Raw genomic sequence first — 24,274 nt, forward strand, 5'->3', positions numbered from 1 at the left:
TTGGGTGATTTGGTGGTGTTAAATACCACAAGAAGACAAAAAAGTGACCGTGAAGGGGAAGGAGAGAGAAAAGAGAGATGATGGATTCAATTCAGCAATGATTTGAATTTCATTTCAGCCAAAGAAAATCCAGTTATCTTTTCTGAGTCTCAGTTTTCTCAGTGACAGCTGCATTCATGAATTACCAAATTAACTATTATAGCGCTGTCTAAAAATATACAAAGCGCTCCACAGTATGCTGTAAATTAGTTATGAAAAATCAGCAAAAGCCCAGCCCCTGAAGGAAATTCAACAGGGTTAAAAAGACATAAGGCAAATTTTCCCTAAACACTTCAACCGAGACCCAATGCCCCGACTCAGCGTTGTACTTCGTGCTGTCCGAAGCCACCTCTCCCCTGCGGACGTGTTGAACGGGAGCCAAGCCCGCGGGAGAGATGGGATGACAGCGCTCTCAAAGGACTTAGAAGCACAGCAATGGGACGCAACTGGTGCACGATTACCGAAAATGTGGTGTAGTGGGAACTTTGACCCTACAGGCAGGGCTAGATATTTTAGTTTTATTTAGAGGGTTCACCGTGGAATATTTTAGGCAGTCCAGTAAGAATGTAAACATTTCACATTTTATTTCCACTAACGAAGTGGGGGAAAAAGGAGGCGAGAGAAAGGAAAATGCTGCAATTATCGCAAAACCAGCCTGTGTCCTCGCAAGCCGCAGAAGGGCGGACCGATGGGAAAGAGTAATTCAACCCTAGTTTGGTGGACGTGCCTAGCATCCTCCACCACTAACTCAACACAAAAGCACAGGGTTTATAGTCCCAACATGTTTAAGCGTTAACCTCATCCACGTCGTCCAACGCGTAACTGAGGGGAAAGCCACGCGGCGTACCTTTAGTACTGGACGCTGCTTTGGGGGTCGCACTCGACACAGCGCCTCCCACAGCGGAAGTCAGGGGCAGACAGGCGTGGGGCGCGCGGGCAGCCTGGGGCAGGTCCTCGGGCGCGCGCACAGCGCTCGCAGGCTTCTCTCGCGCGCCGCGTGCCGACCGGAAAGGCGCACCAGCCCCACGGCGCAGCCGCCGCGCGGCCAGAGGGGGCGGGGCGGGGCGCCGCGGGCCGCGGAGGGCTGGGCCGACCGCCCGAGCCGGTGCTCGGTTCCTGCCGCCTGATGGGAGCTGTAGTTCTGAGAACAAGCCCGGCTCCCTTTGAGGACACCGGGAACTACATTTCCCGAGGAGGGAACGGCTCCGGCAGGCCACGCGTTACGGGCGCGACGCAGCCCGCAGCCGGGACCAGAACTAGAGGGTGTTCAGGGGACGGGCTGTAAAGCGGGGGGGGGGGGGGCTTTTCCTTCCCTCCTCTTGGTGCCCAGGCGGTGCCAGCTCTGTCTTCCCTTGCCCCGCTGCCCTGCGTCCCCTGCCTGGCTTCCCGTGTGAGTTTTTTCGTAGTCCCCGAAGCGGGTTGGGGCCTCGAGGTTCCAAGGTAGCGGCCGCCGTCCCACGCAGGCAGTGGGGGCGCGCCCCCCTTCTGAGGCCCTGCCAGCCCCGGCGTGGCCGTGCCTCTATGGGCCCAACCCGGAAAGCCAACGTGTGCCACCGGCTGAGTCGCCGGGCGCTGGGTTTCTTTTCGCGCGACGCAGGCGTGGTGCAGAGGACGAACCTGGGCATCCTGCGGGCGCTAGTGTGCCAGGTGACCGCCGGCCGCGGGGGGCGGGGCGGAGGGCTGCCGGGCGCCTGGTGGGTGGTCAGGCCTTGTGGGGCGCAGGTCGTACGCGGTAGAGCCCCCCTTTTAAGAAGGTTATATGTGATGGACAGGAGCATCATGCCCTCAACCTGAGGAATTAGTCACTAAGGTATTATAATACTAGCCAGATACTTTGTCTTTTAAGCTGCTTCTGTCTGTAAGCAAACAATCTTTTTAAAAGTTAATCACCTACTTAAACCAAAACCTGAGTGTGAGGAAGGATTGAACATATGTTTCTAAATAACGTACGTGAAATTTCTTTGAAAACCCTAAATTTAACTATCTGTCATAAAATTGGTGCACAGTAGAGGCTTGAGTTATTTCCTAAACTGAAATTATTTGTGTCTTTCAGGAAAGTACTAAATTTAAAAATGTTTGGACTACTCATTCCAAGTCACCTATTGCCTATGAGAGAGGAAGAATATATTTTGATAATTATCGGTGCTGTGTCAGCAGGTATCTTTTTGGAGGAATTTTTTTGCTATAATCCACCTCATTGTTGATCTTTATTTTTTTTAAAATAGAAACACATTCCTACATTAGAGCTTAGTGATATTGGAGAATGAAAAAATGTGTCCAAAATAGGTGGTAAAATTGCGTGTAACTTGAAAATTTTGTTAAATTTAAAGTTGCAGGTTTCCTCTTTGTAAATACTATTTAAAGTGAAATTACTTTGTAGTGCAGGCAAAATGATAAATTGCTCTCTAAATTTCTTTCGTGTAATACTGTACCTCATCATAGATAGTGCAGCTACCTTGTAATAGAATATTCTAATTCCTCCCTACTGCCTTTTATAATATCGCTGTCATTGATTTTACTTATATCTATAAGTTACAATCACTGAATACCTTGTTGCTATTACTATTGACAGTTTTATCTGTTATAAAAAATAAGAAAGATCTTCATAGTTAAGAGGCTCATGATTGGAGTGTTGTTCCATAGACTGAAAGGTTGAAGGTTCTGTCCCTGGTCAGGGCACATACTTAGGTTGCGGGCTCGATTCGTGGTGGGGCGTGTTAGGGAGGCAACCAATTGATGTTTCTCTCTCCCCACCCCCTCTCTCTCTAAAATCAATAAACATATGCTTGGGTGAGGATTTAAAAAAAAAAGTATAACAAGAATAAAGTGTTTTGTTTTACTTTCATTTATTTCTTCACTAACACTCTTTGGGTAGATCAGAGTTTCTGACCCATATTATTTTTTTCCTCTCTGAAGAACTTCTTTGAAAACTTGTAAGGCAGGTCTACTGGCAATACATTTCCTCAATTTTTGTTTGTCTGGGAAGGTATTATTTTTGTCTTGACTTTTGAAGGATAATTCCATGGGATACAGAATTTTAGGTTGGTGGGGCTTTTTCTTTTACCCCTTTCAGTATTCACTCCATTCTCTGCTTGCTTGCATGGTTTCTAAAAAGAAGTCCAATGTAATTTTTAACCTGTTCCACCATAGGTAAGGTGCTTTTCCCCCTGGCTTCTTTAAAGATGTTCTCTTGGTTTTTATTTTCTACAGTTAGAATATGATATACCTAGGTACAGATTTCTTAAAAATGTATTATACTTGGTGTTCTGTAAGCTTCTTAAATTTGTGGTTTGGAATCTGACATTAACTTGGAATATTCTCAGCCATTATTATTTCAAGAATTTCTTCTGTTTTGTTTTCTCTTTCTTCTCCTTTTATTCCTATTATGTGTATATTACATTTTTTCTAGTTATCCCATAGTTTTTAATATTCCAATTTTGATATTCTGATATTCTGATTTTGATTTTGGAAGGTGTGATGACTTCCAAGCTCTTTACGTGTTGGACCAGAAACTAGAAGTTAGGATAGTTTTTTGGGTAGTGTTTTAAATTTCTTCTGACTCAGTATGGCTTCTCCCAGCGATCTGCTTTTATTTATTCTTTTTTTTCTCATTTGGGAAGTTATTTTTTTCTCATCCTTTTTACTTTCTAGTTTGGGAAGTTTCTCTTGACATATCTTCAAGCCCATCCAAGACATTCTTCATTTGTGTTAGGATGCTTTTGATTTCTAGCATTTCCTGTTGATTTTCTCTTTGGCTTTAAAAAAAAATCTGTTTAGTTATCCATCTGTTCTTGCATGTTGTCCACTTTTTCCATTAGAGCCTTTAGCATATTAATCATAGTTATTTTAAGTTCCCAATCTGATTCCAAATTCTAAATTACCAATAAATTCCCAATCTAAACTCCAGTATCTTCACCATATCTGAGTCTAGTTCTGATACTTACTTTATCTCTTCAAACTTTGTATTTTGCATTTTAGCATGCTTTATAATTTTTTGTTGAAAGTTGTATGGGATGTATTAGGTATAATGAATTGTGGCAAACAGGTGTTTAGAGTGAGGTTTTATGTTTATCTGGCTAGGAGTTAGGCTGTGTTTGTTCTTGGCTGTAACTGCAGGTGTCAGAGGCCAAATTTCCTTTAGGGTCCTATTTTTGTCTCCCCACTACCGACTAGTGGCTTGCTCCTACATTTTGCCTCTGGTAAGACATGATTCTTGGTATCCACCTTTCTCTCCAGTGTTGGGAGCTGCAGTTTGCCCTATAACCTCAATGGATCAGCTGTTTGATGGATGTAATAAGAGTTGTTGGTTTTTAGTTTGTTCTTTTTTTTTTTTCTTGTAGTGAAGACAGGTATGATGACTTCCAAGCTCTTTATGTGTTGGACCAGAAACTAGAAGTTAGGATAGTTTTTTAGGAAGTGTTTTAAATTTCTTCTGACTCAGGATGGCTCCTTCCAGCGATCTTTTTCTGGTTCTCTCTGGGAAATTAGTCTGCATACAGTTTAGCCTGTATGGCCAGTGAATCACCACCAATCTCTTCCCATTTGTTCATCACAACCTTCAGTGGTTTTGAGAGTGCTCTTAGGCTAGAGCTCCTTCTCACTCTGCTGCAAATGAAGTCAGTTCTTCTGGGCAGGGACAAGGGGTTATCTGCTTTATGACCTGCTTCTCCACCTAGGCAAAATCTTTGAATCAGCGCTCTGGAGCTGTGGCTGTGATGGGAGCATGAGGTGGGGTGTGTCAATGGCACACTTCTCTCTAAGGGACTGCTCTGAAAACTGAGCATTTGGGGATGCAGCAGGCGTTAGCCTCAGGCCTTTTTGCCTCTCAGTGTGGAATCACTACTCTATGAGGTGGGGTAAAACAAATCTAGGCTCCAGTGTTGTTAGGCATGCCATGCTCAAGGCAGAACCTCTATCCTGTGAATAGGGGCTAGGCAGAAGAAAAGAGCCCCACCTCTCGGCTTTACTTATCCAGGACTCAGTCCTAGCAACAAGCAGCTGGGGGCTGGATAGCAAGTGCAGCCCCTCAGGGAGATAGCCCTCTGGGAGCTGGGGTAGAGGGAGCCCTGTGCTCTTTGCTGTGTCAGTCTGGAATGGAGGTTTTGCCTTCCTGAGCTAAGAATAGTGGGGAGGTAGCACATCCTACTTTAATTACCACGGACCCACAATTCTTACTGAGTCCTAGTTGATTTTCTTAGATGAATGTTTCATCATTTGCTTTATGCCCCCAGGATCATTTTCAGAGACTTTAAAATAGTTGTCCTTTTATAATTTCCACCAGGGTTCCTGGGGAGCATGCCCACAGAACCCCCATGCTGTCACGCGGGAAGTAGCAATCTGCACATTTTCTTGTATGATCATAATGTCATCATACTTCGCAAAATGAGTAGTAATTCTTTGGTATTTAGTGCCCAATTCATAGCTTTCTCAATTTAGAGGTATCTGTTTTAATTTAAAAACGTAAAGTAGTAGAAGTGGCATTGGTTGGTAAATAGTATTAGAGTTCTTTAGTATGCCATTCAGAATGTTGTCCCCATAGGTTAAAATCATATATGAGGTTGCTTTCATTCCTGTGAAATTCTGTTTGATTTAAACCTTTGAATCAGTAAGAGAACATCAAAGGTGAATAAAATTGTTACCCTCAAATTCGTGTCTGACAGTAGTTCAATTTGAAAGTTCATCAGTTAAAAAAATGAAAACTTATGTGCACATTTCAGTAGTAATCAGAGAAGAATAAATTAAGGGTAAGAGGCTATTTTTCACATCAAAAATGTAGTGTTCAATATTGGCAGAAGTATAAACTTGTTCAACCTTTCTGAAAGGCATTGGGGAGTAAAAAAACCTTAAAGGGTGTTTCTTTTTTTAATCTACTAATTTGCATTTTAAAATAATGGGGCTCCTGATTAATTTTCATTTAAAAATATTGGAGTAATAAATATGAACACCATGGATTTCAGCTGAGATATTCACAGTAAATGTTCATGATCCTGTTTTGGAAAATAATCTGCAAGTAGATATATGTATATAAAGAAAGACTAGAGGGAAATGAATCAAAATGTTAATAGAGGTTATTTTTGGTGTTTTTATAGCATAAGTCTACTTAGATTTTATTGTATTTTAAAGACTTTTTCTATTAATATTCATTATAAATTTTATGATCAGAAAAAAATGTTAACATAATTAAGAAGAAGAAAGCAAACAGTTAATAAGAAGAAGTATTTTGGTAGCCTAAATCTCTGAATAGAAAAAAGAATCACACAAACTTGAGCAAACACGGTTTCAATTATCAAGATGAATAATCATTAATCATTTATTTTTTTCCTCAGTGTTGCATCTGAGCCAAGAAAACTTTATGAAATGCCAAAATGTTCCAAATCAGAAAAAATAGAGGATGCTTTATTATGGGAATGTCCAGTGGTAAGATTTGTTTTTAGGTCTTTGTTTCTAAAGCATTTTTAGCCTAGTACTGATTATTGTTAATATATTATATAAGGGAATAAAATTTAAATATCATAGTGATTCCTGAATCTTGAAAAGAATCAAGAGAGTTTATTTTTTGATTATTACGTTTCCTCATGAAATAATAATGTTATAAATATATTTTAAAAATGTGATATACCATTTGTTAATCTTGAAAATTAGAAACAGTTATGAGCTGATTAAAAGTTCTGTAAGATAGCACTTGTGTTTGTTTTTGTTTAATTTGTGAGCAAAGACTACATACAGGTGCAAAAAAGAAAATCCTCTTTTGTAACCCAGAACTTGTTCAGTCTGAGTTTTGATACATATAAGCAGGAACATGATAACCTTAAAAAAGAAAAAAAGACTCCGTAAGAAATGAAAACTAGCTTATAGTTGTGTAAGAAATCATTCTACTTATACTGAAACAAAGATTTTTGTTAGATGTTATATTACATGTTATGGGCAACAGTTATTTTACACGACTGTTTGAAAGGGGATTCTTATAAGTTTCCTCCAGGGATCTTGTTTGGAAATCATAAGATTAAAAAAAAAAAAGGTAAGCTCATTCTACTAGACCAGCATTGCCCTAGTGTGTATTTTTTAGGACACTGTTTTCATTAGATGTTATCTAATAGTTACTAAAGGAGTTCAGAGGAAGTGGGCTGTAGACAAATAAGTTTGAGATATTCTGAGTGTAAAAGGTTAAACAAACTTACAGAATTACTTTTCAGAGCCTTTAATTGTAATAATACTTATAATAAGACTAAACTGCATGGTGATTGTCAAACTGTTTTTCCAAACTCTTGGTCATAGAACTTCCCTTTTCTAAATATTAGTCTTCCATGGGGTCAGTATTAAGAAATGCCCTAGGAAATACTACAAGAAATTAATCAGGCCTTTGAATCTGGTTGATTGTCCTCCAGGAAAAATAGAACTCACAATATGTAATCAAAAAATAATGTTTAAAGCATAAGAAAACTATATTTTGAATTTACTATTAAAGTTACTTTTTAAACTGTTGTTTTTACATAAAATTGTAGTTTTCAGTAGCAACTGCTTTCTTTTTCCCCAGACACTTATTCTCTGTTCATAGAAGGCTCCATTTTAAAAATCAGAAAGCTTTAAATCTTTTCTTCCCTAACTTCTTATCAAATGCTAAAAATACCTGTTGTGCCCCAATATCAAAAGGCTTGGCATGCATTTTCATTGGTGCAGGGAGAAGGATGACAAAATACTAAGTTGAGAAAAGTGTTTGAAGACACTAATACAAAGCACCAAAAATTTAGAGCAGTCCTATAAAAATAGAATTTCAGGTAACCTAATTCCTAGTCTCATTTCTCATCAAACATTTTGTTCTCATTTGAGGTGAAGCAAGATTTTCCATTAAAAAAAACTAAGAAGCATATTGCATTGTCTTTAACATACTGAGGTGAAACTATATTTAAAGTAATACCCTTCTTTTCTGACATTGTGTAGAATATAACTTTTGGTTTAGGAAAATAGCTCAAACCTATTATGTATGCTCCTTTATATTCTTTTTTTTTAATAGGCAAAGTATAAACAGTATATTTTTTAAAACTTAAATCTCCATGAGATGATACTTATATAGCACACTATAGAATAAAAAACTGATTAAAAAAATGTTCACTACAGCCTTAGCAAATACTAGATTAATTTTAACTTTCCTGTTTTTAACTTTTCTCTTAGAACTTCCTTTTTATTCCACAAATCAAAGAAAGAACCTTTTCTGTCTGTTTCTTCCTGCCTTAGACTTCCACCTTGTGGTAGCTCTTCAGTGGCAGACCCGCCCAAGCAGCTGTCCTCTTCCTTTTTGGGGAATAATTCTTTGGTGACACAGGTTACCTTTCAAACCAACTGTATCTTCTGTTCTTGTCTGGCTGCTTTGATTTTGGATTATAGCTTTTCATTTGGAGTTAGAGTAGAGCCACAGTGAATAATGGGATAATTTTCCCTTTTGTCATTTTGACTTCTATCAAAAGGAAAATAAGTCTTAGAATAAAGAAATGTCTATTCTAGCGATGACTCTTAATTGCTGTGCTATTTTAGATGGTTTTAAGAACCTGTTATTGCTGTTATCATCATCACAACAACATCATTAGTAGTATTCATATTCATTAAGAACACTTAATGATCAATAATAATTATAAGTAATAACTTATTTCAGGTACTGTTTAAGTGCTTTATCTGAATAGATTAAGTTAATGATGAAAATACCCACATCTTATCTTTCCTTGTCTTAATTCTCTCTTTATGCATTTGAACATCTGCTATTTCTTTTTTTGTTTACTTATTTGACTATTTCTTTAAGTGTTTAGCTATTTTCTTTGGACATTGAGTATTGCAGATTGTTCATGGCCTAGTAGTTTCATTTTTACATCTCATTTTTTTAGGGGGAAATGCTGCCCAATCCATCAGATTATAAATCTGCACTTATAGCACTGACGGCTCATAATTGGCTACTTCGTATATCAGCAACTACAGGAAAAGTCCTTGAGAAAATATATCTTGCTTCATATTGCAAATTCAGGTATTATTTGTGACTTTATGATTCAAGGTTTTATTATAGAAATTTGAGACTTGTGGCCCAGAAAATTAAAAACTTTTTTTTAAAGTTTTCCATTGCATACCTGGATCTTGATTATAAACCTATTCTTTTTCTCTCTTCATGACTACATTAGAAGATCTGAGGGTATAGACCTTTTATAATTTTCTTTGTATGTATTCTCATAAGTAACTAACCTATAGTAGCTGGTAGATAAACTTTTAAAGATTCTTGTGTTTTCCATCTATAAATAATATTCTATATGTAGGATGCACTTTATGGTAGATTTTCCTGAAGTCTAGTCTGTTTCAGTTAAATTACCCACCTAGTGCAATCCAAGAACTGTTATTTTAATTACTAGCTTTATAAATCAGATGTAAATTTTTTGGAGGAAGTATGTGCATTCAGAATGTGAAAGTAACATTTTTATGCTTTTTATAACTTCCATTTTAAAGCAGAAATAGTTATTTTGTTCTCTAAGTTTTAAATACTGTTAGATCAAACAATTTTTATTCATCAAAACTCTGGTAGGAGGGCATTTTTTTACCTATTTATTTTAAAAACACATTGCTTTTATAATTTAAGTAACTAAAAAACTTATATCTATTGTATTTTGATTTTAAATATAAGGAGACCTCCCTTCCCTCTGTCCAAATGAATAAACTTTGCTTCATTCTTTTAAAAGATACTTGAGCTGGGACACTCCTCAAGAAGTCATTGCAGTCAAGTCAGCATTGGCCCGCCAGGTAGACATCTTAAAAAACTTTCAGTAAAATGAAAATTTGTTTTTTTCCCCGTAGGAATTTGTCTGCAGATTGGTCATGAAAGAACTAATGATTTTTGTTTTCTGAAGTGTGCTATAAAAGTTTACCACAAATTAAGAAATTCCAGTTAAGCTCTGGCCAGTGTGGCTCAGTTGGTTGGAGCGTCGTCCTGTAAATCCAAAGCTTGTGGGTTTGATTCCTGGTTAGGGTGCACATCTAAGTTGGCGGTTCAATCCCCAGTCAGGGAGCCTGCGAGAGGCAGCCAATTGATGTTTTTCTCTCGCATTGATGTTTCTCTCTCTCTCCCTCTCTCTCCTCCCCACCTTCCCCTCTCTCTAAAAGCAATGAAAAAAATATCTTCAGGTGGGGGGAAGAAAAAGAAATTCTTGTTAAGCCATTCTGGGATGGTACAGATTATATTACATTTCACAGTAGGAAGAAATTGACTGATATTGTTCTTCAAAGTAAGGAAGTGATTCTCTTCAAGCAGAGAAATCACTCAAGCTTTTATTGGGGGTATTTTTGTCTCATTTTGTATAGATATGTCAGTGTAACACTGCTTTCAGATGACGTGATCATGATAACTATGTATATTTCGATTAGACTATATTATTAGAATTCCAATTTACAGTATAAATTATTAATATGCTTGATTAAAACAATATTCTATAAATATATATTAATTTATTGTATTAAAATATAATGTATACTTTGTTATAGCACTACAAATGTGTGTTAATTTATGTTATAATATAGCCATATGTATTTTTTCCTTTGTAATGGAAATGGGGTTTTTTTGTTTTTTATTTTTTATTTTACTTTTTTATTGTTCAAATACATTTGTCTCCCTTTTCATGCAACCACTTTCCCCTGCCCCCCTACCCCTACTCCCTCCCTCAATCCTTTCCCACTTTGGCTTTGTCCGTGGGTCCTTTATACATGTTCTTGACTTGACACTTCCCTTCCTTTTCCCTGCTCCCTCGCTCCTTCCCTCTTGATTCTGTTGGTTTCTTTTTTCTTTCAATGTTGCTGGTTATATTTTCCTTCCTTGTTTGTTTTATTGATTAGGTTCCCCTTATAGGTGAGATCATATAGTATTTGTCTTTCTCCCCCTGGCTTATTTCACTTAGCATAATGCTCTCTAGTTCCATCCATGCTGTCATGAAGGGTAGTAGCTCTGCTGTATAGTATTCCATTGTGTAAATGTATCACAGTTTTTTGATCCACTCATTTACTGATGGGCACTTAGGTTGCTTCCAGCATATGGCTATATATTATACAATATGTAACATACAACATATATTTTATCATACTGTATGTAAAATGTTTTTGTCATACAGTATATAAAATATATTTTGTTGCTAAGAAATGTTTAGTGTTATGTTTACTGTGATAAGTTTTTGTGTGTGTGTGCATGTGTGTTTAGACTGAAGGGCTAAAAGTTTAATGGACATATTTTGAACATGTATGCCTTCCTTTTTAAATAACTTTGCAGTGTAGATAGACGGCTGTTTTCAACTAATGAGAACATCTATATAACTGCATGCTAGGACAGGTGGATGTTTTCAACTCATAAAAGCAGAATGTTTCTGAAATACTGTTGAGAGCTGCCTGTAATTTTAGTCTTGTCTTTTAGGCAGGCGTTCAACAGCCTGTTTTGCTGTACCTTGCAGTGTTCCATGTTCTACCCTTTTCACTCATAGGGATTCTGGAGATCAGCAAAAAGGTAGAAATTCATTTTTTTAAAGACATTATTTACTTATTTTTAGAGACAGGGGAAGAGAGGCAGACACAGAAAGAGAGTAACATTGATATGTGAGAAATAATGATCAGGGCCTCTTACACGCCCACAAAGAATTCATTTCTGAGTTAATTGCAACATTAATTGTTTTACAATAAGATATAATGTAATCATTTAATTATTTGATTATTAGGTGTTTTGATTAGAAATATTCACGACTGGCTATGACCAGTTGCCTCAGTTGGTTTGGCATTGTTGGTTGCAAACTGAAAGGTCGCTGGTTCAATTCCTGGTCAAGGCATATGCCTAGGTTGCAGGTTCAGTCTCTGGCTGGGGTGTGTACTAGAGCTAACCCATTGCTGTTTCAGTCTCTCACATTGATGTTTCTCTCCCTGTCTTTCTCCCTCCCTTCCCCTCTTTCTCTTAAAAAAAAAAATTCCCTACAGTAAAAAACTTGCTGACCTACTTTATTTAATTATTTCAAAATATATGAGAACACCATTCATCTTTCTGCATGTTTTTGTGCCTCTTATATGGATAGTGTTAAATACCTGCAATCATTAACAAACCACTATTTTATAAAATTATGAAATGAGTAAGGTATTTTTCCAGAGGGCTATTCCAAAGTTTGTTAAAATGATCATTAAATAAAAGCAAAAAGCTGCAAAAAAACCTCATTTTAATTGCAAGATATAGATCTAAAACTTATGATATATAAGCAAGCCTTATAATTAAATATGTAAATTTCTAACTCATTCAATTTTGGGTTTTATTATTATTGCCATTCTGCTTAATTTGTGGAGTGGTTATACAGGAGGAAAGAAAGGACAAATTTCTTTTGAGTAAAAGAATCAGCAGTTTCCTACTTTCTTTTAAAAAGTTGGTTACTTATTCTGGGTTAATAGTTATTTGTTGGTCTATTCTACTAGTCTTTAATTAAGCACCTAAAGTATTATAGAGGACAGATCTTGAGGGTCCACTAAAATTAATTAATGTAGTATATTATGCTAATAGCATAAAGACTAAAGTATAATATTAGTTTTTTATTAATTGTTTGTTTTGTAGGAGGCAGTTTGAGCATTTTACAATATAACCTAATGTATTCAACTAGGAAGTTAAGTAGGTAGTAAATGGAGGAGCTAGAATTTTAATCTAGATTTGACTCCAAAGTACAAACCAAATCTTAAAATAGAGTGGCAACTTTATTATAGCACTCCTTATTTGAAACTATGTTTGTATTACACAAGTCCTTACTTCAAAGTGGGAAGGAGGATCAGTGAGTAAAAAGTTATGAGCTAATCAAGATCAAAGCAATCTATAATTTACCTTCTGAGAGATGAACAAAACTCATGAATGTAATTGTTCTCTTTGTGCCTGTGGATTAAGTAATTGTGTATACTTATTATAGTCTACAATAGGAATCAACACTTAGCAAAGTCATAAATTGTTTCTATTTATTTTTACATGTCAAAGATTAAATTTGGTTTTGATTATGGTTACTTGGAATTGAAGTATATGTTTCACTTACCATGTATATTAAGGCTGACCAAGCTCCATACTTAGAATGTACTTTAAACTATTTATTGGGGTAGTAAATCTTTACTATGTAATTTGTCTGGAGTAGAAGTAGACACAGATTGTCACATAATTTCTAGCTGTTCTTTCATTGCTGTGAATATTTATCTGTGTTGGCTTTTGTTAAACATTAAAATAGGCATAGGATCAAGTTCTTCATCAGAGCTCTATGGAGGATCAAGGCAGGGTCCAGTGCAGAAAAACAGAAAGAGAACAATGAACCAAAGCCTTACTCAAGGTTAGCTAGGTTAATGGCCCAGTAAGTGTTTGGTCTTTAACTTGTTTGGCTTTTATATGACTAAAAAAATTAAACATTATTAAAGATTTAAAAATCAAGGTAATGATAAAAATCTGGGCCTGGCTGTTTCTTACTAGAATTACTTTCTTAGATCCAATCCCTCCCTGTCTAATTAGCTGAAAAAAAAGTCTCTTTATAAATAATATTTTAGCATAAAAATAGGTCCCTGACAGTATATGCATGGTAGAGTAAATATTCATTTAGAATTAGATGGACTCAGTGTAAACCTATATCCATGAGGAATACAATTTTTTATTAGAAGGTATTGACAAAACTGTGAAGCAAATGGATGAAGCAAATGAATGCTGCTGCATCTCTAATTAGTGCTTCAGCCTGAGCTCCAGTGGCTTACCACTCGTTCCTAGTAACACCTTATTTTCAAGTTTCTAAATTATAATTACCTTATGATTCTAGTCAACAATGTTGTAGTGATAGCTTCAATATTAAGCACATGTGCAAACCACAGTGAACACTCAGAGGACTGGCCTTCTGGTCTTTTCTCAGGTGATATCTACCTTTCCCCTCAGATTTTCGGGAACGTAACAGATGCTACCTTATCTCATGGAATACTGATTTTGATGTACAGCTCAGGACTGGTCAGACTCTATAGCTTCCAAGCCATCACTGAACAGGTAGAGAAAACTGGAATTTGCCATATAATTAACTTGAGGTTTGGATTGAGGTATGATGTTTTTACTATAAAGCTTTTTGAGTAAGACACTTGTGTAAATGTCTCCTCTACAAAACTATATGAATGCAGGAAGCCAAAGTAGCCTTTAATAGAGGAGAGGGGTGGGAAGGTAAACAGAAAGGCCCTTGAATAAATAGACATTTTCTGTTGTGTACATGTGAATTTGATTTTTTTCTCTCTCCAGACAACAAATAAGTAGGTGCTAAAGACACCATTTTTGTTTTGTTTTGTTTTTAGTTCATGCAACAGAAACTTGACTTAGGGTGTGCATGCAGATGGGGTGGGACTACTGGAACTGTAGGAGAGGCTCCTTTTGGCATTCCTTGTAATATTAAAGTCACAGGTATGGCTGCTATATAGTATTCTTTTGCCTTAAAAAATAAGTGGTCATGTAAAGTATTAACTGTAATCATCCAAATGATTTTCTTATAATTTTATTACAAACTGAATTCATTTTACTTTTATACGGTATACTCCTTGCTATTGAATAGGTGTCAACAAAAACCTATCATTCATTCATTGATGAATTGCAGCAAATGATACTATCTTTGGCCCCTTAGTATTTTACAATTCTATAAAATTTACCCACTTCTAAGAAAGGTATTTTCCAAGGAAAATATAATAACCATTCTGTCTGAACATAAAAGCTTAGACACAAAGAGAATCTTCTAGTATACTTAATGGTTGACAAAACACAAAAAAGAAAATTATACACAATTGTATAAATATAATGAAAATGTTCTATTTTTAACTAGCTTACCAAGTTCATCAGTTTATTAAAGGAGAAATTAAATATTACTCATTCAGTAGCATATGTTAAAAGAAATAAACCATGACTGACCAGAATTCATCTTAGGAACACAAGGATGGTTTAATGTTTGCAAAGAATATTAAATTCACATGAGTAAATTTAAAAATAAAATATATTTTATTATTCTGATTATCTGTTTATCTTTATTCTTAGTTCATTGAGTCATTTCTTACTATATCGAGGATGCTTTATTTCCAACTAATAAAGCTATTTTTAGGTGAAACTCCAAAGGGTTTTCTAATATAGACAGAATATCTTAAGACAAGAATTTTTCTGTCATCATTTAACATTGTATTATCCACAGATCAAGAAACAGAAATAGATTTAATTGTTTGAAAGATGTCCTTTTTAATAATGACAAACTATAAAAACTATTGAGTGTTCAATGTAACCAATTAAGTTATCCAAGTTTTTGAATGAATTGGACTAGCTGTGTTAGGCAGTTTTGTGAAAACTCATCCCAATAATAGGTTCTATATTCAATACAAACATTCCAGCAGGAATCTATTAAGAATTGTAAAACTATAGTCTCTAATGGTAACTAAAATGTTATTTTGAAAAGAATTTTCCAAAATAGTAGCGTTATTCTTGTCAAAATACCAATAAATTTGTAAAACAAAGAATAAATAGGGTGATAAAGCACATAGAGCCTGCAGGATTGTGCTGTGGGTTAGGTAGGTCCCTATTTGAAGAAAGAGCGCTGGATTTGGAATCGGAAGTTTGGTCTGCTACTAGAAACAGTGACATCTGGCTGCTAGCTTGATGGTGTGGTAGTAGGCAAATATCTAATCTCTCTGGGCATTGGTTTTCTCAACTTTCAAATAATAATGTTTGAAAACATCTATGAAATCAATTGTCATTGTAAAATATCATAAATTGGTAATTTTCCAACATTTGCCTAAGAAAAGTAGAATGCTTTATTGGAAAGTTTGAAGTTTTTTTTTTTAACTTGTAGAGACTCAAATCCTATTTATTTCTTCAAATTTGTTTTTTAGGATCATTAAAGTCTGTATAAAATAATTTTTATTTTAACTTTAAATAACTTTTTTCTTAATGCAAAACAATTCATTTTTACTACAGAAAAAAATAGAAAATAAAAGTAAATGAAATAGAGAAAATCTAAACACTCATAATCCTCCTGTATAGTGTTAACTGTTATCACCTTTTAGAATGTTTATTTTTTTAAATAATCTTACAATGTATGTATTTATGTCTAAAACTAAAAGTGTACTGTAAATACTCTTTCATAAGTTGCTTTTTAAGGAGTCAACTTTGTTGAGGTATCATTTACTTGCACTTAAATGCACTTATTTTAACTATACAGTTTGAGTTCTGCCAAATGTATATAACCATGAACCCATCACTACAACTAAGATTTAGAATATTTTTATCACTCCAGATGTTCCCCTGTGCCCTTTCCAGTCAATTTCCTCCCCAACCCCAGCCTTAGGCAACCTATGATCCACTTTCTTTCACTATAGATTAAATATATATATTTTTAGAGTCTCATAAATGGGATCATATGATATGTACTTTTTCGTCTGGCTTCCTTCTCTTAGCATACTATTTTTGAGATTCATTTTATATTGTCACATATATGTATACTAACTTACTCTTAAATGATAAAATAATGGGTTGATAAGTTTGGTTACATAAAAATAAAGTTCTGCATAACAAAACAGAACACAACACAATATAAACCAATTCAAAAATCAAACAACAAACAGGACATATTCACAAAACATACTATAAAGGGGTAATTTTCTCAATATGTAAGGAGTTCAACAGATCAATAAGAAAAAGTGATAACACAAAAATGAGCAAAGGATATTGTTTGAAAGGAAAGGAAGAGTAAACGGCTTTTCATTAGAGGAGGACAAAGCACAATGTCACTGATAAGAGAAATGCAAGTTAAAATTATCATAAGATACATCTTTTCAAATTCTGAAATATCAAACAGATAACGGCATTGGTAAAAGTATAAAGAGACACTTTCATTTATTTAATATATTGCATACACTGCTTGAGCAATTCCATTTCTAAGAATTTATCCCAGATATATCCACATATGTACAAAATGACAAATGTAACTATTCCCTATGTTATAAAATTACAGAAAAATTATATCTTATTACAACCATTCTTTTTTTGTAAACAATACAACAATAATTTTGAACACTTGATGTTAAAACTCCCCTTTGAAGTATCATTGTTTGACCTTTCACAGACTCAAAGCATTGTAATTAATATTTTATTTTTAATGAGTCTCTTTTTAGATTCTAGCCAGTAGGAGCCCATTTTGCTGGCTCTCATTCTTTTAAATACCACCCAGACATTCTTGCTGTATCCTTTATAGTGACAACTGGAAGGTTTACACCTGTCCTAAAATTTCCTCACCACAAGACATGGGGTCAACTACTCTCTGAGAACTTCTAAGACATTTAAAAAAAACTGAGAATAGTATTAGAGGTGTAAATTTGGGCTCTTAGGGTTAGTAGGGACCCATCGGAGTTGTGGTGAGCAGAGTCGTGCTGCTTTTTGGGGGCCATTTTTAGCAACTGTTGGGAAAAATATTTCTTTTTTAAATACATCTTTTTGCATTGATTTAAAAAAAATTTTAAAACCTCTTTTATATTCTCCATAATATATTTTCTTAAAATTTTAATCCCAAATTCAAACTCTAATTATATTTTTTCTTTTTATAACTCCTCCTTCCCTCATCTACTTTCATTTGGCTGCCACCATATTATTGTATGTAATGCTTCTATTTTTTTCATAATTTATTTATTTATGTCATTTGTCCATTTTTCTTTTGGGGTGCTCACATTTTTCTTATTACTTAAAAAAGACCTCTTTATATATTAAGAATATTACCCTTAGAAGGTTAAAAATACTTTAAATATGTTTGCTGTGTCTATGCCTATCTTTTCTTTCTCCTCAAGATCGTCAGTTGAACTCACTTTTAATTATTTGTTTTTTTCTTATGTATAACACTAAGTAATAAATTGTGCTTATGAAGAGGCCTAAGAAAACACACATTTCTATAAGAACATGACTCGAGTAAATGGTTTCCTAAGATAAGCCACTTTACTGACAGTGACAGCTTCATAAACCAAAGATTAAATTCTTAAGTAAAGAGGTAAACAAAGGAATCATAGATTAGCCACTTGCCCAGACAGACCCTGTGATGTCTCACAAGGCTGCCCAAAGGGATTCTGATCTTTGAAAGCTGCTGAGCCTTCTGCTTATGTATTTCTGTAAGAGTAAGTCTGTTACACTCTACCTGAAATTAATTGTCATCAAAGACGATGACTTAAGTAACACCAACAGATGTGGGCTTGGAGATATGTGGATTTTGTTCTAGGCCACCACAATAAAACTAGTACAGGCATGCCTCAGAGATTCTGTGAGCTCCGTTGCAGACCACCACATCAAAGCAAGTATTGCAATATAGTAGGTCAGAATCTTTGCTGGTGGAGGGTATTGCCTTCAGTTTGTAAAATATGCAGCACTTATGAAGTGCAATAAAGGAACGCACAGTAAAACAAAGTATGCCTGTATCACATGATGTCAGGCTCCAAAAGACAGTGACTGGCTGCATGTATCTAAACTACCTTAAAGTTAACTTGTCTAATGATGACATAGTACTGGCTATCCTTTAATAAAGCTTCCATTGTGACAGGGCCTGTCCTAACTGGTTTCATTCATTGTGACTAATATCACGTCTACACTGGAAATCCGAAGCAAGACTGCTCTTGTAAAGTTTGATAAATATAATCTGTTAGTGTAGATTATGGAAGATGTCTCATTTGAAGGAATTTACACCTAATTACCTTATAGGATTGTTATGAGAGTTGGAAACAGTATCTAACCCAGTCTTGTATGTACACAGCAGATGCATAGTAAATGGCAGCTGCTTTTGTTGGGGTGTACTTTGTCCTATTTGCCACTGTAAGCACGTTCAGCCCAGTTTTTATCTCCACTCAACTGCAGGTCACACACACCTGAAAACCAATGTCGAGAAAGTCAACTCATAGCCTAACATTAAATTCCTACCAGCTTTCTCTTTTCTTAGTAATAAGTGTCTTTTCTGGTTGTATTTTATTTCCCTGAACACAGTGATTTTTCATTAATGGAAACTCATAAATGCATGCAAAGAAAGGTTGAACTCAGTGAGTCAATGTTCCAAGTGTACCAGAACAGAAAAAGCTAATAAATCCCTTTTGCCCATCTCTGCAGACACGCCACCACTGCTCTTTGAGGTCTCCTCCCTGGAGAATGCCTTTCAGATTGGAGGACACCCTTGGCACTACATCATCACACCTAATAAGAAGAAACAGAAAGGAGTTTTCCATATTTGTGCCCTTAAAGACAATTCCTTGGTAAATCATAAGTGATCCTTTCAGTAGCAAATTAGTATCAAATTCTTTCTTCTCTACCTCTCAAATAGGTTCACGTTCCTAAGAGTTACTTTTTGGTTTGTATTAATTTGTGATGAAGGTATAGTTCAGAAGAGTACAAAGAATGTAGGAAAGGCTTGTGCTACCTAGAATTTAAGCATTAACATTTGAACATTTTTAGGCGCCAGAGATTACATAGGTGTTTTTTCTTACCAGTCTCCCAGCAAGCAATCCTGTTTTGCATGGGAATCATTGATAAAATATGTTCGGGCTACCTATGAAATTGCTGGTGGAATGGTTCTGCTTTTTCATGGTTTGTTGCTATTTGCTTTCCAAAACAGAACCAAATAGAACTCTGATATTCACAATGTAAGCCATAAAACACTTTGAACTCTCAAGACTATTCTTATTTATGGGAAAATGGGGAGAAATGGTGCATAGTAAGACAATAGAAATTTCTACCCGTTAAATCAATTTTTCTTCACTTAAGAAGTTATTCAGGCACTGATTTACCATTTAAGAAACATTATTTAGGGTTTACTGTGTGCCAGACATGGCCAGAATACATTTCCTTCCCTCAAGGTGCTTACACTCAAAAGAAAGCAAATATGTCAATAAATTATGAATAGAAGCTGTCTCTTAAGTACAGTGATTCAGGTAAGGGCAGAAAGTGAGTGCATGGACCGGGGGTGGGGTTCCATCTTGTTTTGTATTGCTGATTTAGTTCTGTTTATTTCTGGAACCTCTTGATGTCTCAAATGAACTGACTTTTCTGAGGCAGACTCAGCTTCCCCCATACCCACCTTCTCCAGGATCTTGCTCAGTCCCTGTTGGGCCCAGTGGCTTTTAAAGTCACAGCTTACCTTTTACCTTGCTGAAGATAGGCCCAGTCTTGGGTTCATTTTTCTATTTCCCTTGATGTCGTTGCTACCAGAGAACACTCTGTATAGGGTTGTCTAGTTTATTTTTTGTAGGAGCTTTGCTCCCTTCTGATTTTTTGTTTATATTTCACATTTGGCCGCTCCTGTTTGGCCCAGCCCAGTGACACCCTCTTTTACAACGGACTCTCTCCAGGGGCAGTTTTCTGCCATGACGTGTCTGGTATGATTGCTCACCTCCCAGCCAGAGGACATCCTTCAGCCAACAGAACCTCAATTTCATTTTTTACTTAACCTTTCCTTCCAGTCAAACCTCACACAGTTCACATTCTGGGTATTTAGTACATATCCTTATATAAGAACTGATAATACATATTTTTTTGTGTGTGTGTATAAAATGGCCTTCAACGTCCATATCAAGTATGCCTGTCAAGTACTGTTCTTCTATAATAACTGATTATGATTGTAACACTTAGTCACATCTGCATTTCAACATATTCATAAATAATTTCCAAATCCAGGGGAAGTTTCAGTTCTTGTGCCAGACAGCTTTATTGCGGTGACATAACAATCATATGCCCATTACCTCCCCACCTGTCAGCAAGGAGAGTAGATAACTGCAAAACACGTGCATCCAAATTGAGGAATTCAGAAAATGTTTCATAGCCTTCTACTTAACCGAGCTTTAAAATCTACCATTGGAACAAATAATAAAAACTACAGTAAATTGGTAACAATGCCACTCAGCATTTAACACAGAGATGTGATGTTTCTTTTGTGTTATAGATATTATAATAAAGGTAATAGTCTCCTAAAGAAAGACATGTATAGTATGTACGTGTTTTATAGTAAAGGAGCATCTGAAGCCAATGCTATCATGGGCACATTCATTTTGGTGTTTGTAACAAAGATGTTTAATTGTCTTGATTTTCTGGTAAAATGTAATAATACAATTATTCCTATTAGGATATTCATTAAATTCTGAAAAATTAAGTCAGTCTCTAATTTGGGGCATAAAGTGTGTTAAATTCAAATTTTTAAAAAGCATGGCATAGGAAGCACTTGTGCTGTATCCCCAGCCTGCTTCTCCAGTCTAAGGGCTGGACGCTGGACGTTACAATTTAATTTTAGCTGCTACTCGTGTTTGTGCACATACATGCTCAATGGAGTAACACGTCTCTGCTTTTGATTTTGCTGTCTCATCTTTGTAGCCGTTTTCTGCTCATCATGTAAGGCTTAGTTTAAGCCTTTTTTCTTTCTGAAATTCTGCTCACCTAGATTGGAGGCTTGATAATATCCTGTGCATGGCTTGATCACTTTATTTCCTACCCTGCCTTATTATTGTCTGTTTATTTTCTGCCTCCCCTCTTGATTATGAGCTTCTTGATGGCAAGGATTATGTAAAATTTGTGTCAGGTACAAATGCCTAGTGCGATACTTAAAATATAGTGTGCTGTCAGTATGTGCTAATGGAATAAATGCATTAATATTTCAAAAACTTGTGAGTATCAAATAGAAAAGATGGTATCATTTCATTTTACATTGGAGAAATTAAATAATTTAGATGACTTGGATAAGCTAATGAAGTTTATGTATTCATGTTGGTATTAGTTCCCAGTGCTCCTATGTATAACGTAAAACATTTATGTACATATGTGACTGCATACCATGCAGGTGTGTGTATCTTTATTTCAATGTCTAACTATATTACTGTGAGATAAATCTCTCTACTTATCTTAAAGGCTAAGCAGTATTGGACCATTTCCTCAGCATTAGAGTTTAAGATCTGAGTTATCCAAGGAGATCATATAACCTGTATCGAGATTTTAGGTTTGATTACATGTTTAGTTTCATGCTACCCACTCCTCTGAGTGAAAGTTTGTTAGGGTGGGGGAAGTGAGGAAGAAGTTGTAGGGGACTGCGTGAGCACAGTGATTGTGGCAGAGTTACGTAATGGAAAGTGCATGTGCTTTGGAGCTGACTCTTTAGTAGGTGCAAAACATTGAACAAACGATTTATATGCTTTGTTTTCTTACCCATAAAATATAGATAAAAATATATGCTTTGAATGCTGTTAAGATCAAGTGAAATAATGTCTGTAAAGCATCTAATGCAGTGCCTGACACAAATTAGGTGTGTTTGAGATATGGCAACTAAGTTATCATTTGTGAGGTAATAATGTATGATACAGGGTAAATCTTTGAAAACAAATTTTTTTTTGAAATTTCTCAGTTTAAATGTTCTAGATTTACCAAGTTTGAGTGTCCTAATTCAGCACTCATACACATCCCAGTTCAACTGGTTAATGTTTTCTCTTTCCTGTCTTTTAATGCCCTGATCTATCCCTGCTGTTAGATTTGGAAAAAAAAATTTATATTTTCTTTGAATCTTTATTTTCAATATTTTTTCCCAACTTCAGGCAAAAAATGGGATCCAAGAAATGGATTGTTGTTCCCTAGAATCTGACTGGATCTATTTTCATCCTGATGCTTCTGGTAGAATAATACATGTTGGCCCAAATCAGGTCAAGTGAGTATTTTCACTAGTTATTTTAAAATTGAAAACAGCTTTTGGTAGTATTTATTGGCATCTTTATTTTTTTCTAGCTTACTACTGAGCCAAGTATGGAAGTAATTAGTTGCTTGCAGGGTGCTTTCTCAGAGACTGACATCTAGAAAACCTAACTTTATTTTTTTTTTAGCTTCATCATTACTGTTTACAAATATTACATTTGAATAGGTTCTTTGATGGATGATATATAAGTGAAAGAAGATGACAGATTGGCTTGTCTTCATCAGGTCTTAGTTCTCTAGGATTAATGAGAACAGAAATGATTTGTCTTTGTTCTAAATGACAGCCTAACCGCAGGAGAAGTAGCAGGTTGTTTGAAGTAAACCTTGTTTTGCTTTGTTTACCACATCTTCCTAGAGTTATCCTCTCCTTCCCAGAAACACGCTTCACTTGACTTCTGACACCACAGTTTTCTTCTCTCTGTGTTTCATCCCTCTTAAGTATACTTTCATGCTCTTCTACTCAGACTTTAATTATCAGATGTCCTTAGGACTTGGACCCTCTCTTCTTGTCACTGTTTTTTCCCTCCAGGATTCTATATTCTGTTGGCTTTAAAGGTCACAAAGTTTCGAAATTTTTATCCCAGCTCAAACCTCTCCCCTAAGATAATGTTAGAAATCTGGAATCATTCTTGGCACTTTCTTGCCTTCTTGTCTTTCATCAATGTTCATATGCTTAAACATTCATGTGCATATTTTTCCTTCTTTATTTCTCTCTCTCAGACAACCCCCCACCATGTATCCTATTAATGCAGTTTATTTTATTATTAAGTATTTCTTAAATCTGCCTCTTTCTGCCCTTGGTCGCTGTCACCATCTCAGTCAGGCTATTGTCATCACTAGACTGGACTATTGTAACTTAATAGCATACTCCAGAAATCCACTCTTCACTCTTTAAGTCTGGTTTTCTTCTCAGCAGCTAAGAGTGATTTTTGCAAACATTAACAAACACAAAAACCTAACCATGTGAATTCTGCTTTAACCTTTTCAAGACTCTTACTGCTCTTTGCATGGTCTGAAAGGCCCTCTCTCCAACTCTGTTTCAGCCACGCTCTCTTTTCAGAAAGCTGGGGACCTGTTCCCTCTCTTAAGAATCTTGCCCCTTAGCTCTTTTCCTACCTAACTTCTATTTATATTTAATGCCCCAGCTTAAATGTCCCTTTTTCACAGAGTCCTTTCCGGATACCCTTGTTAGATTAGTTCCCCCATCATATTTTCATTGCACCTACTATGTAATCTTCCTCTGTAGCACTTACAGCAATTTTAATTAATTATTTGTGTGACTATCTGTTTAAATATTTAGCTTTGTAATCAGGAGCTCCATAAGGCAAAGAGTCTAGTTTTCTGATGACTGTAGTCACAGCACTGAGCACAGCGCTTAGCACAGACTAGGTGCTCAATAAGTGTTTGTTGAATAAGAAGGGCAATGTTTGTTTCTTTATTCCTTCTGCTTCTTGTTAATTAGTCTACTTCTCTGGATTG

General features: G+C 35.8%; 1 protein-coding gene and 1 non-coding gene across 3 annotated transcripts in view; both read left to right on the forward strand.

The window, feature by feature from the left end:
- The first annotated feature begins 1,367 nt into the window (after positions 1-1,367).
- Positions 1,368-24,274, forward strand: part of DCAF17 (DDB1 and CUL4 associated factor 17) — a 29,555-nt gene continuing 6,648 nt past the window's right edge. The window contains exons 1-10 of one of the 2 annotated variants that reach the window (XM_054562311.1): positions 1,368-1,686; positions 2,093-2,196; positions 6,366-6,456; positions 8,913-9,049; positions 9,750-9,810; positions 11,465-11,554; positions 13,970-14,074; positions 14,371-14,476; positions 19,184-19,326; positions 22,642-22,751. In XM_054562311.1, coding sequence (XP_054418286.1) covers positions 1,561-1,686; positions 2,093-2,196; positions 6,366-6,456; positions 8,913-9,049; positions 9,750-9,810; positions 11,465-11,554; positions 13,970-14,074; positions 14,371-14,476; positions 19,184-19,326; positions 22,642-22,751 — 1,073 coding nt within the window. In that variant the 5' untranslated portion in view covers positions 1,368-1,560. The remainder of the gene's footprint in view (positions 1,687-2,092; positions 2,197-6,365; positions 6,457-8,912; positions 9,050-9,749; positions 9,811-11,464; positions 11,555-13,969; positions 14,075-14,370; positions 14,477-19,183; positions 19,327-22,641; positions 22,752-24,274) is intronic. The other variant, XM_054562312.1, reaches the window with a different exon arrangement.
- On the forward strand, positions 6,717-6,841 carry LOC129062012 (small nucleolar RNA SNORA40). The gene has a single exon (XR_008528251.1). It is a non-coding gene; the product is annotated as a small nucleolar RNA SNORA40 (small nucleolar RNA).

This window comes from Pteronotus mesoamericanus, unplaced genomic scaffold (genome assembly GCF_021234165.1).
Source record: "Pteronotus mesoamericanus isolate MK-2021 breed Mesoamerican mustached bat unplaced genomic scaffold, CSHL_Meso_final scaffold_651, whole genome shotgun sequence".
NCBI lineage: Eukaryota > Metazoa > Chordata > Mammalia > Chiroptera > Mormoopidae > Pteronotus > Pteronotus mesoamericanus.